This window comes from Vigna angularis, chromosome 2, assembly GCF_016808095.1.
Source record: "Vigna angularis cultivar LongXiaoDou No.4 chromosome 2, ASM1680809v1, whole genome shotgun sequence".
Classification (NCBI taxonomy): domain Eukaryota; kingdom Viridiplantae; phylum Streptophyta; class Magnoliopsida; order Fabales; family Fabaceae; genus Vigna; species Vigna angularis.
The window spans coordinates 52522548-52540986 of NC_068971.1; the positions used below are offsets into that span (position 1 = coordinate 52522548).

Genomic DNA, 18439 nt, shown 5'->3' on the forward strand with positions numbered 1-18439 from the left:
AAACTTGTAGTCTAGTGGTTAAGGTTGAATTTGGTGTTGGAAGGGGATGCTAACTAGTTTTAATTCTGGAAAACCTTAGAATACAGGTTCTGTAATTGCTTGGCTGTTTTTGTTTTCCTACTCGTGTTGATTGATTGGATGCATCTTTTCCCTTTATTGTTGATGTCAATAGGGGTAGTCATATCATACGTAACTTATTCTTTTAACAACTTGTTAAAAATTGTCATTTTCTTTATCGTTGAACCATTAAAAAAACTGACTAGCAAGTCTACTCCTTTTTTTAGTATTGTAATTTCTATATATTTCGTTCTTTTAAAATGAACAAAGTGGGTGAAAAAGTAGTTTTTGAAGTATAACCCCATTTTCCTTGAAATGTAAGATAGTACAAAATCAGTAGCATGACATGAAATGTATACTTAGTTGCTAAATTTGTTCAAAATGAAACAGAAGATTGACATGTAAAGTAATAACCAAAGATCCTCAAGATATACAGCCACAGAAATCCACAAAAGAGTGACCAAAGAACAATTGAAAAATTGCAAACAGTATATCGATGTCAAAATTCAGAGTGAAATTGGAGACCAACACAGCTACCGATCTCCACAGAAGCAACAACATAGACATGATAACCAATTGAATCTTCTCCTCACTGTGTCATTTTGTGAGTCGGTATCAGCAGGAGAATTTCGACCTTCTACTCTCACAGCTTCATTTGCAGATAACTCAGGCTCATTATTTCTATTGGCATTTTCCATCGGTATAAAACTCTGTACAGGTGAGTGCAGTATGATACCGCCGCTGTCTGTCATCTCAGCTAATATTTCTATAACATCTATTGTCCCTAATCAAATTGGATGAAGATAATTGTTATGATGCATGTGTGTTGCTGATAAAACAAAAAACAAAAAGGGTGCATGTCTGTATTCTGCTATAAAATAATGAATGTGTATACCTGAATTAGAGCCCTGGTTTCCGTCCAAACTTCCACCATTGATACCATTATCGTTGCAAGTGTGAGTTACAGATGAAAGAGGTAATACATCACTATTTCCAAACAAATTCTCAAGCGAAGCAGTAATTTCAACGTGAACATATCCTTCTTCAATTTCCTGTGACGTGTTATCATCATCAGACGTAGGAAACTGTGTAGACTCTACTTGAACATCATTTGTAGATTTATGCAGTGTCTCCACATGAGAGTCTGGCTTTTCTGCTTGCAACTCCAGCATGTTTCCTTCCCAAACCCTTTCTCCTTGCAAAATACTAGGATCTTGCATTTGGTCATCGTCTGTTACTTTTACATCTGCTTTGAAACATGTTACAAGAACTGGATAGAATAGATAAGAACAAATCTTAAGCAGAAAGAAAACATAAACACGTACCAGTGGATTTAAAGAATGATCCAAAACTTATTTTTTAATTTCTCTAGGATATAATGCACACTTGTTTTTCAATAGGAGCATTCTTGACAATTACAAATAAAGTTCTGGAGTATAAATCCACTGATATGTGTTTATGTTTTAAAAAATAGGAGATTTGTTACCTTTTGAGTGGGGATCATTATCAGAAAGGTGTTCCTTGTCTGAAGGGTTGAAACCTTCAACGGCTCCACAGCTGCCGTTGTGACATGCATGAACTCCATGATCATCACCCTTGAGACCTGGTTCCAAGAAACCCAAGAAAGAGAGAGACTTTTCAACCAAAAAGAAACAAGAAAGTCTAGAAACCAACAAAACTGGTTAAAAGAATGACTGTACATGCATAAAAGGGAAGAGATACTCGTTTAAACTTTAAAGAAAAAGCACCTGGAGTGCGTGTTTGAGTTCGTCCCTGATCTTGGTTATTCATCTCGAGTAGGAAGACGATGAGCCAGAGAAGAAGAAAAATATTAACAACAAATAACAGATATACCATTTTTTTACAGAAGAACTAACCAATATATAAAGATTATGAAAAATGAAATCACCATTTCTCATTCCACTCAACAGTTATTCTGTTCTCTTAGCAACTGTCACACCACACCTCTAACGACTTTTCTGCTTTTAGCAGTTTTACAGTTGCAAAATCCTGATGACGACTGTCTCTACAATATAGAGTAAATAAAATATAATCATTCCATCACGTTGTTTTAAATTTTTTAAATATATCTCTATAAAATAGTAGTTTTCACATTTTTTTATGGAAAATAATACTTTGACACTCCTAAAAAATTCACTCTCACTTGACAATACTGTTTAATAATATAATAATATATATTAAAAAAATAATTAAAAATAAAATAAATAGATAATTGAAAATATTATTATTTTATATTGTAATATGAATGTTTTGTTGCCTTTAGTGAAATCAACGTATTACCCCCTCTCCAGTTAATTGTGTTTGAGTCTTAGAGCATCCCGAACCCCTTTTAAGTTACAAATAGCAAGTTATAAATCATTTGAGATAAATGTTACAAACAACATTGAATTACAGAAAAATTTAAATTTAAATGGACTCATTCATCAGAGTAAATAATCTTAAAAAGGAAAAACACTTTTATTTGAAATTAAAGGAAAATGAGTTGTGTAACATCCCAAAATATCGTAATTACCATAAATCAGGATTAATTACGATTAACAGTAACATAAACAGTCTTTGGATTAACACAGGATTAAAAGAAGCCGAACGGCGTCAGTACAGAAGAACGTACGCTAAATTATAGAATTCAGCGATAAACAGGACGAACGACTTTACAAAACATTTAACCGCACGTCCAACTATTCTACCATTTACAACACTGATCCAACGAGCGCTCTAAGGCTCGGCCTTGACTTCTACCTCAACCAGATTTGCATCTTCCAAATTTTCTTCTTCCAGCACTTGCTCAAGGGATGCACCACCATCTGCTCACACCCACAACGGATGATCATTGCATTTTGACAAGACGGACGTACATAGACAGCAGACAACACAATGGAAAAATGCAAGGGTAAGCTTACGTAATTTAAATTCATACTTCAACATTTCTATTCAAACAAACACACATTCAGCACATATACATATAACATCAATCAACACATGAATATAACAATACTAGACCGACCGTCCGGACTGTATGAATCTGTGTAGTTACAAGCGTCCTTGCACCCGAGTGATGTAGTAACTGGGATACACCAAACAGCTGCCACTCGAGGTAAGTCCGTTCTTACGTCGCCCATGTTAACTTATGGACTAAGGACCTCCTGCCGTTCCCACACATGACATACTTCCTCTACATGAAGATAGTATTCACGGAACATCAGGATGGACAGCGAGTCTTAACTCATCCACAGTCATACTTTACCAAATCTCATATTCAATATAACCATATCAGAGTCGTTCCTCCTTGGAACGCTCGTTCAAATTCCATAATCATAAAATCACTTGGTATAACGTTCGCACTGTAATTTATCATAATTCATAATCAATTTCATCTTTAACTTTAAGAGTACAAAAGAACGGACGTTCAGTCCTTTGAAGAAGTAGGACGAACGTTCAAATATGGTACTGGATGGACAGACGTGACTCTCTGTTTGACCAGTTAAATGCACTTGACTCAATTTGAAATGTATTGGTACTAGAAGCTTTCAAAATAATTACCTTGGACCAGATTCGATATAAGAAGAATACTCAATAAGACTTAGAAATTTTCTTTGTAAAATTTGGTATATACTGAACTGATGTCAGTATTTGAACGAACGTAAGAGAATAAATATTGAAATATTTGGACGAACGTTATTTACGTTCGTTAAGGAATTAAAAATAAGGACGAACGTTCGACATGAGGCCGAACGCTATCAAAGACGAACGCTCGACATAAGGCCGAACGCTATCAAAGACGAACGCTCGACATAAGGCCGAACGCTATCAAAGACGAACGCTCGACATAAGGCCGAACGCTATCAAAGACGAACGCTCGACATAATGCCGAACGCTATCAAAGACGAACGCTCGACATAAGGCCGAACGCTATCAAAGACGAACGCTCGACATAAGGCCGAACGCTATCAAAGGCGAACGCTCGACATAAGGCCGAACGCTATCAAAGGCGAACGCTCGACATAAGGCCGAACGCTCAAACATTCAAATGGGGACGCTCGTTCACGAGCAGAATTCTTTCCAAATGAAGGAATCCCATTCTAAGTTATTTTAAGGGGAAATCGAACGGTTTAAGACCGTACAGTGACGAGCGTCTTTTATCAAAGGGGATGAATAAACTTTCAGATTTTTCAACCTTTGAAAATTTTCCAGATTTCAACATTTAAACTTATACTGTATAACTCATATGATTTTCAATGTATAAACTTTATAACATTCATTCCAGTAACTTCATATTCAACATCAACATTCAGATTTCCTTCACACAACAAAACATCCATTTTTCATACGTATCAAACCAACATGCAGATCAATCAAAACCAGAAACCAGATTCCATAACAGTGGTCGTCCATACAGCTCAAACATCATACAGTTCATACTTGCACATCCGATCATATAATCATACAGTATAAATTAAACACATAAGCTTCCCTTACCTGGATAGCAGTGTGCGCCCTAATGCAAAAGTTGGGTTCGTCTCTTACAGCTTTCTACCCTCAGTTTCACTCAACACTCTTACTTGATCTAAACACCAAAACCAGAAAATTCTCAGATACAGTTCATGCATGAACCGAGAGTATGATTTCGAACAAAACCCTAATGGACGGACTTCTAGAGAAAGGAACTTACCAGCTTAAAAATCAAATTTTGTTCGGTCCAAACTAACGTTCGTGCCTCCAGAAACGTTCCTATGGTTCTGAAATTGAAATCGGAGAAGAAAATGAGGAGTTGCAGTAGAGAGAAGTTTACTGGTTTTAGAGAGAAGTTGGAGAAGTTGAAAGGGTGAGTTCTGAGGAAGAAGATGAATGGTGCAGGTGAGAGAAAGAGTTTTCGAAAAATCTGATTTTTGTTAACTCACGTTCGTTTGAACGAACGTTTCCCAAACTGACACCTGCATTCCCCACTCTGAAACGGACGCTTCCAACGTGACAAGTGGCGTATGTGCATGCAGAGTTTGGTGCGTTTTTAATGCACTGGTGTGTGACGTGGCGTGCGTAATTGGTGTGGTGTCAGAATTAGCTTTGCTAATTATCCAGGGTCTCACAAGTTGTGTGACTCTTTGTAAGCTTATAAATATCACAATACAAGTTTGAAGTGTCAAGTTGATCAAATATATTGTTAATCTTCGTCTTTTATTTTTTATTCTACTTTTTTTACAAAAATGTTCACTTATTATGGATAGTTATTTTAGTTTAAAAGATAATTAAATTAAAAAACAATCAAATTGGAAAAAAATATTTTAATTTAATTTAAAAAAAACTTATTATTTAAAAATAAAATAAGAAAAAAATGGGTATACTAAATAGTGTAACATCCAAAAAATAAAGTAATAAACTATATAATAGAATAATTATATTTAATAATATTTCAGTTCAGTCTTACACTAAGAAAACGTACCCTTATGGCCGAACGGCCTTACAGAAAGAGTACAACTACACTGTACAGAATAAGCAAACATGACCGAACGGTTTACAAAAGGATCTACCGAGCGGTCAAATAAACTCAAAAGGAAAGGTGACCACCTTACACTCAAACTACACTACTGACCGAACGTCCTATTGTTCGGTCTTTACTTCTACTTCTACCAAATTTTTTTCTTCCAACGCCTCTTCCAGCAGCTCGTCTCCTTCTGCTCAAATCCACACGGATGATCATTACAACGACAAGGACGGACGTACAAAACCAGACAACACAGAAAACATAGGGTAAGCTTATGTAATTTAATTCAAGTATAAACATACATTTCTCATATTCAAACACGTCAAATACATTTCAACATACGTTTCAATCAAGGCCTACTGTATGAAATCTGTGTAGCTACGACGTTCGTGCACCCGAGTGATGTAGTAACTGGAATACTCTCATCAGCTGCCACCCGAGGTTAGTCCTATCTGTCCAAAGTACCCCTAAGGACTAGGACATCCTGCCGTTCCCACACATGACCTACCCTCCTCTACGTGAGGACGAGTACTCACGAAAATCAGGATGAACCGACAGCTTAGCATTACCACATTCATACTTTACAAATTCCAACATTCATTCATGAGTCGTTCCTCCCCGGAACGCTCGTTCATAATCCAACATATTTCATACATATCATCATATTCTCAATTTCATCTTTCATTATCAATCATCTCAAATTTTTCTTTTATTACCAATCATTTCAATTTTCTCTTTGTTTCAAAGATTATGAAGGACATCAGATACCGAACGTTCAATCCTCACTCAGAACGAGGACGGACACTTGGAACGAGACGGAGAGGTCTCCAGTTACAGAATAGAATAAGATGAGAGGGTTACTGTCGGTTTGAGAGAGAAACCTAGTGTAATAGATATAACAAGAAACGAATGGAGCGAACGTTAATTACAAAGTGAACTAATTGGATGAATTGACTATTGATAGCTCCAACCGAACGCTGAAAGGACCACGCCACGTGCTACGACTCTAGGCCGGAATCAATCAGTACAGACACTTCAAGACATTCCAATAATAATACTTAAAGGAAATCACACAAAGAAACCGAACGCTGATAAATACTTAGTTTATTTGAATTTTCATCAAGAAATCTGAATGTCAGTCAATGACTGAACACGGTAGAGAAGAAAGTTCTTATTGAAGTTGGACGAAGGTTATTTTCGTAAAGATAGATTATAAAAGAAACGAGTACGAACGCTTGGTGTAAGACCGAGCACTACTCTATACGAGCATTTGGTGTGAGACCAAACACTTGCCTAGAACGAACACTTAATGTAAGACCAAGCGTTATTAAGCTTATAGAAAATGGGCTTGATAAATATAATCAGATACTATTTGAGTGGGGTTTAAGAATAACCAAGATATACAAATACATATATTTACAACATTTAGGTTCATCACCGAATACTCAGATGCAACTACGCTTGGCCGAACGCTCAAGCACAGTACTATCACAAGAAGACGCTCGTTGTAACGCCCCGGCAACTCACAGGGACCATCGACTGCCCCCACAGATCACCACCAGGCTTTCCAGTGTGCTTTGTCCTCACTCGCACACTTTCCGGGAAAACTTCCCAGAAGGTCACCCATCCCAGAATTACTCCAAGCTAAGCACGCTTAACTATGGAGTTCTTATGAGTCAGGCTACCGAAAAGCAAATGCATTTTGGTGATATGAGTAGCCAAATCAATCCCTTTAAGTTATCCTTCAACCGTATAGTCCCATACCTATACAGTCTCCAGATCCCTCTCATTCCGGTGTATGTTCGATTCGTCCATGTACCCCTTCCACCCGAAGCTGCCAGGAGCCGCTCCTTGTCTGTGCCCCCTGCACCATGCTTCTTGCACCGGCGTCACTCCCCGCCCTCGTCTCCGTGCCCGGGTGTCACACTCGTCCTCAACTAGAATTCTCTCCAAATAAAAGAATTCAATTTCAAACAAATTTAATAGAAACATCGAACGGTCAAGGACCGTTCAATGACGAACGTACACTATCATAGGGAAATTCATATCCAGAACTCATTTATCTTCAACTCATTTCTCAATACATAATTTCATAACTTTATAAAATTCATATCATAATCAATTTGCATACTTCGTACAATCCATATCATATTAATAAATCATATTCCACATAAACAATCATATTAGTATTCATACTTTATATACATTCAACCACTCAGCAACATGCATTCATTATCAACGAACGTGCAAACGAACATACAATTAAATTAGATAAGTTTTCCTTACCTCTAACGTGAATGAGCATACAAGATATAGGATGCGGTTTGTCTGACTAGAGTTCTTCTACCCTCAACGTTCAATCAACTTTTCAAACCAAAACAAACGACAGACAAATTGGTTCAAAAGGATATTATGAACTCATGCAACCAGGAGTTGGTTTGCATGTGCCAGGGAACGAACGACTAAAGGGAAAAAGACTTACTAGATCAGAACTCGAAACTGTTCGGTTCAGAATGAAGCTTAGGACGCCGGAAACACTTCTACGGTGCCTGAACGAAAATCGGAGTAGAGAAATGGTGAGTTTCGGTAGAGAGAAAGGAGAGCTTTTTAGAGAGAAGAAGAAGAAATGAAAGGTCAGAGTTTTGGAGAAGAAGGTACATGCAGAGAGAGTGGGACGGGGTTTCAGAAAAAATCAGTTTTGCTTCCCACGTCAAAACGAACGTCCGCTCATCTGCTGACACCTGCCTTCCACTATCTGATTTCCAAATCCTCGTTGCTTGACACCTGGCGTCCGTTCAGAGGGGTTTTGGGTGCGTTTTTAATGGTTCTGACAAATAGTCTTTGTAATATAATGGTATAAAATCATCCAGTATCATATACAAAACTAAACCGTGTTCACTAGTAAAAAAAATCGCGTACAACGTCGAATATTTTGGGCTTTTAACAACTAATTCATGAACGAATTTATATTAGAAGAAGACGTTAAATTAACGTTGAATTTTGTCAATATACCACGTTAATCAATTTTTTTTAATTAATTGTGATCCTTTTTTAGATCTTTACGAGATCTGAAATGGAGAAAAACAACAAATTTCAGTTTTTGGTATTTTATAAAGCAAAAACAATACACATGTAGTGTAATAACAACAACAAAGAATAATAACGAACAAAAAACAAGTTCAATCAAATAACAACAACAAACAAGTTCAACCAAACAACAACAAACAGGTTGAACAAAAAACAACAAACAAGTTCAACAAATAATTTTTTCACAACGAAAACAAAAACTAACCTTCAAAAGGTAGGTTCATCGGAATAAATGTCGTCACCAGTGACAAAGAAAGAAGAATGTACTTATGAAAGACAATAGTACGAAAATAATCGGTCAAAACAAACGAAAATCATACCTACATAAAGTAGTTAATTAACATGCATTTGCATCAAATGAAATAAAGAATACATGTGATAGTCGTCAAACATCATCGAGAAAAGAATTTTTAATCTCTCCGTAAAAATTTTATTGAATTCACTAAGATTTGGACATTCGACATTTTATTTCCTTTTATGTCGAATTACAATTATAAACTATTAATAATTGCATTTATTTAAAATCATTTTTAAACGTTCACTATTGAGTGATTAAATATTGAACGCATGACGTTACACACTATTTTTGTAGTAATGATTAAATATATATATATATATATATAGGGGTTTGCTAACGCGTACGCCTGTTTTTCAGTTGGTACATTTTAGCAATGTGTACCGAGTTTTAATAGACAAAAATACCCTTATATATCATGGATTCTAAGTTTTAAGGTTAAGGATATTTTAATAATTTTCATTCTCAAAACTAAAAAAAGAAACCCCGAAACCCTTACTCACCTCTCTCATTCCTCTCAACCCTTTCTCTTTCATCTCTCTCACTCCAACCTTTTATCTATCATCCCTAGTATAGCCCCAATTCAAAAAATCAGAAACATTTGTCGTTAAACAATCTTACAAAAAATGATTTTATAATGAGTTTTCATTTTATAATTTTTGTCTTATCTAATTTTATCCGATTTTCACAAGTATAAAGGAATTGGTAACTGACCTGGAAAAAATCAGAAATACTCGCTGTTAAACAATTTCTTACAAAAAAATGATTTTATAATGAGTTTTCATTTTATAATTTTTGTCATATCTAATTTTATCTAATTTTCACAAGCATAATGACATAAAAGGAATTGGTAATTGGCCTGGAAAAAATTAGAAACACTAGTTGTTAAACAATTTCTTACAAGAAATGATTTTATAATGAGTTTTCATTTTATAATTTTTGTCGTATATAATTTTATCTAATTTTCACAAGCATAATAACATCAAAAGGAATTGGTAATTGGCCTAGAGGGTTTTTTAGAGATGATGATTCAACATATGTAGATGATGAAATTAGAGAGGTTAGTGAAGATGATGAAATTGAAGAGATCTTGAATGAACCTTTACCTGAAGGTGAATATGTCAATGACTCAACTCTTTACAAAGGCAAATTGTTTAACAGCAAGTGTTTCTGATTTTTTCAAGTGGGGTTACAGTTTCTGATTTTTTCAATTGGGGCTACACTAGGGATTATGACAGAGAAAAGGTTGGAGTGAGAGAGATGAAAGAGAAAGGGTTGAGAGGAATGAGAGAGGTGAGTAAGGGTTTGGGGGTTTCTTTTTTTAGTTTTGAGAATGAAAATTATTAAAATACCCTTAACCTTAAAATTTAGAATCCATGATATATAAGGGTATTTTTGTCTACTAAAACCCGGTACACATTCCTAAAATGTACCCACTGAAAAACAGGCGTACGCGCGTTACCAAACCCCATATATATATATATATATATATATATATATATATATATATATATATATATATATATATATATATATATATATATATATATATATATATATATATATATATATATATATATATATATATATATATATATATATATATATATATTCTATTTACATAAAATGAAAATGTGTCCATATGTGATGGAATAATTTAATTTATAAAATTTTACATCAAATGTATAATTAGCAAACATTATTTAATATTCAATTGTATGTATGAAAATATTAATAAATAAATGAAGAATAAGGTATTATTAATAAAAGCATAATATTACCATGTTGGAATTGTATTTTCAATAAATAACCTTAACATTTAATTGATATTGCATAAACAATACCAAAACAATTCAACCTGCAGTTATATTTTGATTCATTCTATTTGTTTTATACCAAAATAAACAATAATGTAATCTAGCTAATTTATCATACAATAACAACATATGGGATTCTCTGAAATAATCAAAGTAATTTAATAATTAGTTTTTACTAGTTTTATAAACCTAAAAGCATATTGTATTATGAGAATAAGTTTTTGTTATTTTAGATTTTTGGATAGTTTGATCTAATATAAGATAAATTCCTCTAGAATCATATGTTTGAAATAATTTGCCTGGCTTACACATTTTTTTTTAAAACATTCATAACATATTAATATGTCACTAAATAGTTAATATAAAGTATATTTACAACGTTATTAAACATTATTGTTAATCATTTTACAAATCGAAGAAAAAAAGGAAATGTTAGTAATAACTTACCCCCTGAATCACACAATCGATGAGATACGTGTTTTTATATAAGAGTGGTACTTGGAATTACAAACTGTTTTATTAATTTATTAATACTGATTTCTAATCAAATTACATATTCTAAGTTGACTCGTTGACGTATGTCGTTTAAAATTTCATTATTCTTTGTTGAAAGAAAAAATAAAGAATCTTATTAATTTTATATTTATTTTTAACTAAAGTAAGTTCATACAGTATCGTTAACCTCAGTTATCATATTTAAAATATTATGTATTTTAAAAATTTAAGAAACAGTTTTATTTTTAAAAAATATCTTGAAGCCATCTTCCGGATAAGGAAAAAAATATTGGTATTTAAAATTTGATTTTAATATTATTCTCATTTTCCTCTTTAATGAAGTAATAGAAATGTTAAATATATTTTTCTTGATTTGAAGAGTTGGATAATCTTGGCGCGGACCCACTTTAACTGTGCTGATACGTTGCCGCGTGGCTTTGATTTAGGGTTTGGGTGCACCCATTCATTCATACTCGTCAACCCTAATCATTCAAAATTATTGATTCAGCTTTATCATTGCCATATTCTCCAACCAAAACCATTTTTTATTTTATAAAAAATAATTCATTATGCAAATTATTTAATGCTCGGTGCCTTTGAATGAGAAAATTAAAAAAAAAATCAAGTTTTACATTATGGTGAACTTCATCTCTCTCTGATTTAGTTTACTATTTTTTTTCGTATTATAAAATACATTAAAATAGTTTAAATTATCAAGACTTAAAAATATTTAAAAAATATTATTATTTTTATTTCAACAGCCAAAAAATGTTGGGCGCAGTTTTTTCAGCTGAAGAAGAGACAAAGCCCACCGATAACACCCATCACACGGTTCTTGTAAAAGACCGAATATGTTGTACGACGAGTTGGTGGTTTCACAAGATCAATAATTTGTTCAAAATTTATACATTTTAAAACAAATTTTTTATTTTTATTAAATTCTTTATTTTTCCTCGTCTCTTATTTAATTATTTAATCAAAAAATAAAAATTATCATTTTCTTCTATTCTGTTTAAATTCATTAATCTGAAAAATGTAAATATTTTTATTAAAATTATTCACAATTCTATCATTTAAATTTTTTTCTTTCTTATTTCATCCTATACATATACACACATAAGAGAATAGTTGAAAAATGTTACCTTTTTCCTATTTAAGTTACTTTTGAGATAAAAAGAAATTGTTGACAAAATATTACAAAATTTTCTAAACAAGTCTTTTAATTTATAAGAATTAAAAAAAAAAAACTAAGTGGTGGGGTTGTTTCAAATCTGTATTTTTACGGTATTTAGAGTTGTTGGAAGTCCTATATCGATTAGAGATAAGGCCAATTCATAATTTATAAGTAGGTGCAAATCTCATCCTAGAAGCCGATTTTGTGGGGTTGAATTAGTTTTAAAATTTATTTTTTAACATGTATCAGAATGCTTGAGATGTATACTCATCCTACAAACCGATTCTGTAGGGTTGAGTTAGATTTAAAGTCCACGTCTAACAAGAGTTAAGTATTATTTTAAATGAAAAAAAAAATTAGTTATATTAACATATTATCGTAATTTAAGTGAGCTCAAATTTTCAAATGCAACTATAATAATTGGTAAAGTTAGAACAATTAAAAATTACGTGAAAGAAAGAGAAAAGTGAAAACGGTAGAAGAGAGATAAACTTACCACTTATCTACATGATTATTTCCGAATGATCAAAACACAAAAGTACTACCCTACACGACATCAATGACATACTAAGTATATATATATATATATATATATATATATATATATATATATATATATATATATATATATATATATATATATATATATATATATATATATATATATATATATATATATATATATATATACTTAGTATCGTTTTATATGCTAATTCGAAACGTTTTATATATATCAAAACACAAAAGTACTACCCTACACGACATCAATGACATACTAAGTATCGTTTTATATGCTAATTCGAAACGTGTCTTTCTTCTTCAATCATAACACTGCTTACAAATTTAATTGTACTGTTATCAATTATGGTTCATCTATGATGTTCAATTCCACAATGCTAAAATTTCATATTGTTACACTCAATTAGATGTTGATTAATTAAAAGTTAATTTTAAAACTTATAAATATAATTTGAAATAAAAATATTGGTGATTTTGTATTTATTTTAACATCGAAATATCTTTATAAACTATTAAATCTACAACTTAAACTTCAAGACAGGTTTAAAATTTGTATGAAACTTTAAACCGATCATCTTAATCATATACCAAAAGAAACTTCATATATATTTTTTCTTTGATGTCCATCCCATGCAATATTTTTGATATTTTCGTTTTCAATAATCAAGAAATGCGTCTTTTGGTTAGAGATAGTAAAATAGTTTTCATTGCATATTCATCATTATCAGAAAATTTAGTTGCATCCAGCAATATCACTAACCACTAATTATACACTATATCATCTCATTGTATAATCAATTGTTTCATGAACAATCTCAACCTACCCAAAATGCCCAATGCCAAAAAAGTTGCTTTATTAAAAAGGAAAGCATAACATTATTGCCGAAAGAATCAATTATATGTAACAACATTGTTCTCGCATTCTTGTTTTCTTACTAAAATTAAAACAACAAACAAATTAAGAAACACGCATGCTGGAAAAAAGGAAGAGCTAATTCAATTTCCCAACAACCCTCTGTACATTATAATCTCCTCCATTATCTTCAAACTGCTACATCGTATATATAGGAATTAAAATACATTTAAGTAAGGTACCATCATTTCAGAGGTCGAAGATTCTGTCTATTGCTAGCTGGATTCCCATAAGAACCTATCTCACACTGTTTCAAATTATTCATAGCTTTATTTTTAATACAAACAAACTTTTAAAAACTCTTCACAAATATCTAAGCATATGCTACATATGTGCCTCTTTCTCTTTTGCAACCTTTTGACAGTAAAAACTACACATACAAGTTTGATTAGAACAACTAAAACAACCCAATCTTTAAAACAAAATGTCATATTTTTACGAAAAATATGTAAGAATGTTTATCTTTTTCAAAAGAAATATTTGTATTTAATATTTTAAAAACATAAAAACGAATTCAATATTTATATAAAGATATAGAATAATTGGTACAAGCCAATGTTTCCTAATAAAAAAATACAACGTATTTTGTCGCAATAATTTGCCTGTGATCATTACTACAATCTCTGACACTGTACGGCAATGGATAGTTTTCGAATGCTACCTTTTGGAGAGCTATACCTTGTGTGATCTTATCCGATGTTTAGTTGAGTTATCTAAAAAATATATCGCTATCAGGCGCAGCTTAATCACAGTCACGTAATACAAAAACTTGCCATTAAATAATTAAGAATATAAAAAACAATATTGGCAAGATAATTACTGTTCATATTGTTTTCTTGGTCTTCTTTATTTCACATTCAAAGTTGTTGTCAGTAAGAGACAAAATTGTAACCCAAACCTCAAGCTATGTGGGTGCAAGAGTACAAGTAGCAGCTAAGGGATAAGCATGAAATAACAGCATTGTAGGTCTCGTGAAGTTCTGAATACTGTCAGAACCTTTAAATTCATTAAACTCTCAATAACTTTGCAACAGATAAATTGGAGGGTGAAGCATTTCTCCTGCCACATGGCATCATCTCAGATTATTCACAATGCATTATTACAAGACCAATGGACAAGTAAAATACTACTTTTTCCTCTTATTCCTCTTTGATTCTTTCCGTGATACAGCATCCAGTTGGCATCCACCGCCTGAATTTTCTCATAATTTCGTTTTACTTTCCAAATCATACACTAAAAATGGGACCCAGGCATATAATATATTATACACACAAGCACAATCATGATTTGGCTCTTCACTGAACTCATAACATAACTCAAAAACACGAATACTAGCGTAATTAATAATCCAGCTTTCAAACAAAAAGCTTCCAGCTTTCAAAGCTTGCAAAGCTGTCACCAGTAATCAATTCTCACGCGTCCCATCATCCATTCCCACCATACGCAACACAATCCATATTCCAAGTCCTGTTTCCTTCACCTGTCCCTTCTTTATCGCATATATATATATACACGCCTCCTTCCACCACATTCCTTCACATCAAAACACCAAACAAAAAGCTCTTCTTCCTCTTTCTCCAGCATGGCTTCTTCTACTGGTATTATGTTTTACGCCCTTCTGCTAGGGCTGGTGGTGGCTACCTCCATGGTGGCTAAATGTGCTGCTAACTTCTACCAAGACTTTGATCTCACATGGGGTGACCACCGTGCTAAGATATTCGGCGGTGGTCAGCTTCTATCTCTTTCGCTCGATAAAGTCTCTGGCTCTGGCTTCCGATCCAAGAAAGAGTACTTATTTGGGAGGATCGATATGCAGCTCAAACTCGTCGCTGGCAACTCTGCCGGCACTGTCACTGCTTACTACGTATGTTCATTCCTTTCTTCTCCCCCTCTCACTATATATATATATATATATATATATTCTTCTTTCTTTTTCAAAAGCAACTTTAACATTGAGACGTAACTCACTTTTAAATGACACCATTATTACATTTTTGGCATCAACCTTTCAAACGCAAGTTACGCAACTGTTACTTTGTTTTTTAATCCATTAACGGTAGTGTTTTGTGTTTTGTGATGCAGTTGTCATCTCAGGGACCAACCCATGACGAGATTGATTTTGAATTCTTGGGAAACGTGAGTGGCGACCCTTATATTCTCCACACAAACGTGTTTACCCAAGGCAAAGGAAACAGAGAGCAACAGTTCTACCTCTGGTTCGACCCCACCAGAAACTTCCACACTTACTCCATCATCTGGAAGCCCCAACACATCATGTGAGTAAAAACAAGATATTTATGTTTTCTTCGTCTCTCGCTTTCCATGGTGTGTCTTTTCCCTTCGATAACCGGCATTGAATAAAACGAAACCGGTTCATTTATCTGTTGTGCAGCTTCTTGGTGGACAACATTCCCATAAGGGTGTTCAAGAATGCTGAGAGTGCCGGTGTTCCTTTCCCGAAGAACCAACCCATGAGAATCTATTCTAGCCTGTGGAATGCTGATGACTGGGCAACTAGAGGTGGCTTGGTGAAAACTGATTGGTCCAAGGCACCGTTTACAGCGTACTACCGCAATTTCAAAGCCACGGAGTTCTCGGGGTCTTCCAATTCATTCTCTGATGCTGCATTGCAGAGCACGGAGCTTGACGCCTATGGCAGAAGAAGACTTAGATGGGTTCAAAAGTACTTCATGATCTATAACTACTGCAACGACCTTAAGCGATTCCCACAAGGCCTTCCTGCGGAGTGCAAACGCTGAGAAACAAACGAGTCTTTGTTTTTATTTGTAAAATATTTTATATTATTATGTCTCGGTCTTTTGATTCTTTAATTTTGTGTCTTCTTCGCTATTTTGCCTTTTTCTCTAAGTCATGCTTTATATATGATATTCATATTCAAAATAAATGAAATTCGTTTTACTACCTACCACTTTTGTTATATCAAATGCTTCTCAGTATGAAACTTTAATTTTACATCTTTTTCCATTTTCAAATCCTTCCTATCTTGGTAGTGCTTGCGTTTCTTGTTGCGAGTTTTTCCATTATCACTATTGTATAGTGAGATCTCACGTGTTTCAATATCGAACAGAGGATTTTCTTTTTTTGCATTTTAAATTGTATGTCTTTTCTTATTTAGGCTAAAATGCATAGAAAGGAAAAACGTGTCCTTTTTATAGTTCTCTTTACTTTCATGTTCTTAAATATTTTACTTAGTTGATTAAGAAAATGTATAGATTGACACATTTCATTTGGCACGTTATTTTTTACTTTTCTATTATAAAAAACATTTTTTTAACTTCCTTAATAAATAAAAATTGTAAAATGAAGTGGAGGTTGAGACACATCATTTTTTACTCTTATTATATTTTTAAATAAAAAAATAATGTTAAATAAGTGCATTAGTGTCAACCCACCGTTATCGTGTAATGTGGTAAGTGTAATGAAAGAGAAAAATTATGAGAAAATTGATTTCATTTTTTCTTATAAATTAAAATAAGTTTTAATTTGTTGAAGAAGTTTAATTTTTTTGTAACCTTTTTCTTATATATGTGCTAGTGAAACGTGCAATTGGAACCAAGATGTTTTCATAATTGAAGAAATAGAGCGAAGTTATTTTATAAAGGTTGTGAGATTTTTCTAAAGAGCTTATTAAAATAAGTTCAATAGTAACATATGAATATATTTTGAGTTGTTTTTTAAGTTTTCTAAAAAATTAGTATCGAGTTTACAAAAAGAAAATTTTGTTGTAGAAATACTCAGTGTTGATATATATATACTTTTCACTTTTTATTTTTAAATTATTTTTTTTAACATGAACAGTGTTTTGCATAAACTGAAATATTGATAAGGGTTGACTTACGTAGTAATAGTAATAATGGTGACTTTATATTTTCAATCTATTATAAAAAACATATAATTGTTGTAACATTCCAAAAATACAGCAACAAATTATATAATAGAATAATTACATTTAATAATACTTCAGTTCTTACACTAAAAAGGAAACGAACGTTACTGGCCGAACGACCTTTCACAAAGAAATTACAAAGTTAAACTGTACAGCGGTACAACTATCCGAACGGTTTTACAAAACAATAAACCGATCGTCAAAAGTAACAAAAGGGGAAGGTGATCGAACGACCACCTCACTACAAAAATTTAAACTACTGACCGAACGTTCTACTATTCGGTCTTAACTTCAACTTCTACCAAATTTTCTTCTTCCAGCAGCTCGTCGCCTTCTGCTCACATTCACGCGGATGATCATTGCAATGACAAGGACGGACGTACAAGACAAGACATGACAAGAGAACACAGGGTAAGCTTATGTAATTTAATTCATGCAAAAACATACATTTCCATATCACATTTTCTTCATCTTTCATTAATAAACATCACCTTGAACCAACGCGTACAAAGATTTATGAGGATTCCAAATAACGGACGTTCAATCTAAACTCAGAACGAGACCGAACACAGAACGAGACCGAGAGATCTCCAATTCAAGAATGGATTTAAGATTTAAGGTTTGATATCGGGTTGAGGAAATAACGAGTACAATCATAAATCGCCATAAACAAAT

At 33.0% G+C, this 18439-nt stretch overlaps 2 protein-coding genes across 2 annotated transcripts; one reads left to right on the forward strand and one right to left on the reverse strand.

Moving 5' to 3' along the window:
* Positions 1 to 590: 590 nt before the first annotated feature.
* Positions 591 to 1940, reverse strand: LOC128195384 (uncharacterized). The gene is made up of 4 exons (XM_052872666.1): positions 1806 to 1940; positions 1544 to 1660; positions 953 to 1303; positions 591 to 841 (listed from the first exon to the last, which is right to left on the reverse strand). The coding sequence occupies exons 1-4, from the start codon at positions 1912 to 1914 to the stop codon at positions 591 to 593; spliced, it is 828 nt and encodes a 275-aa protein (XP_052728626.1). The 5' UTR covers positions 1915 to 1940.
* Positions 1941 to 15269: 13329 nt separating this feature from the next.
* Positions 15270 to 16783, forward strand: LOC108319072 (xyloglucan endotransglucosylase/hydrolase 2). The gene is made up of 3 exons (XM_017550093.2): positions 15270 to 15721; positions 15940 to 16133; positions 16250 to 16783. The coding sequence occupies exons 1-3, from the start codon at positions 15440 to 15442 to the stop codon at positions 16614 to 16616; spliced, it is 843 nt and encodes a 280-aa protein (XP_017405582.1). The 5' UTR covers positions 15270 to 15439; the 3' UTR covers positions 16617 to 16783.
* Positions 16784 to 18439: the final 1656 nt, after the last annotated feature.

Coding starts and splice junctions, on each gene's coding strand:
- LOC128195384 (XM_052872666.1), bottom strand. CDS start 1,914: ATGGTATATCTGTTATTTGTTGTTAATATTTTTCTTCTTCTCTGGCTC. Junction 1,661..1,805: donor AACTCAAACACGCACTCCAG/GTGCTTTTTCTT, acceptor TCTTGGAACCAG/GTCTCAAGGGTGATGATCAT. Junction 1,304..1,543: donor TAATGATCCCCACTCAAAAG/GTAACAAATCTC, acceptor GTTTCAAAGCAG/ATGTAAAAGTAACAGACGAT.
- LOC108319072 (XM_017550093.2), top strand. CDS start 15,440: ATGGCTTCTTCTACTGGTATTATGTTTTACGCCCTTCTGCTAGGGCTG. Junction 15,722..15,939: donor GCACTGTCACTGCTTACTAC/GTATGTTCATTC, acceptor TTTGTGATGCAG/TTGTCATCTCAGGGACCAAC. Junction 16,134..16,249: donor TGGAAGCCCCAACACATCAT/GTGAGTAAAAAC, acceptor TCTGTTGTGCAG/CTTCTTGGTGGACAACATTC.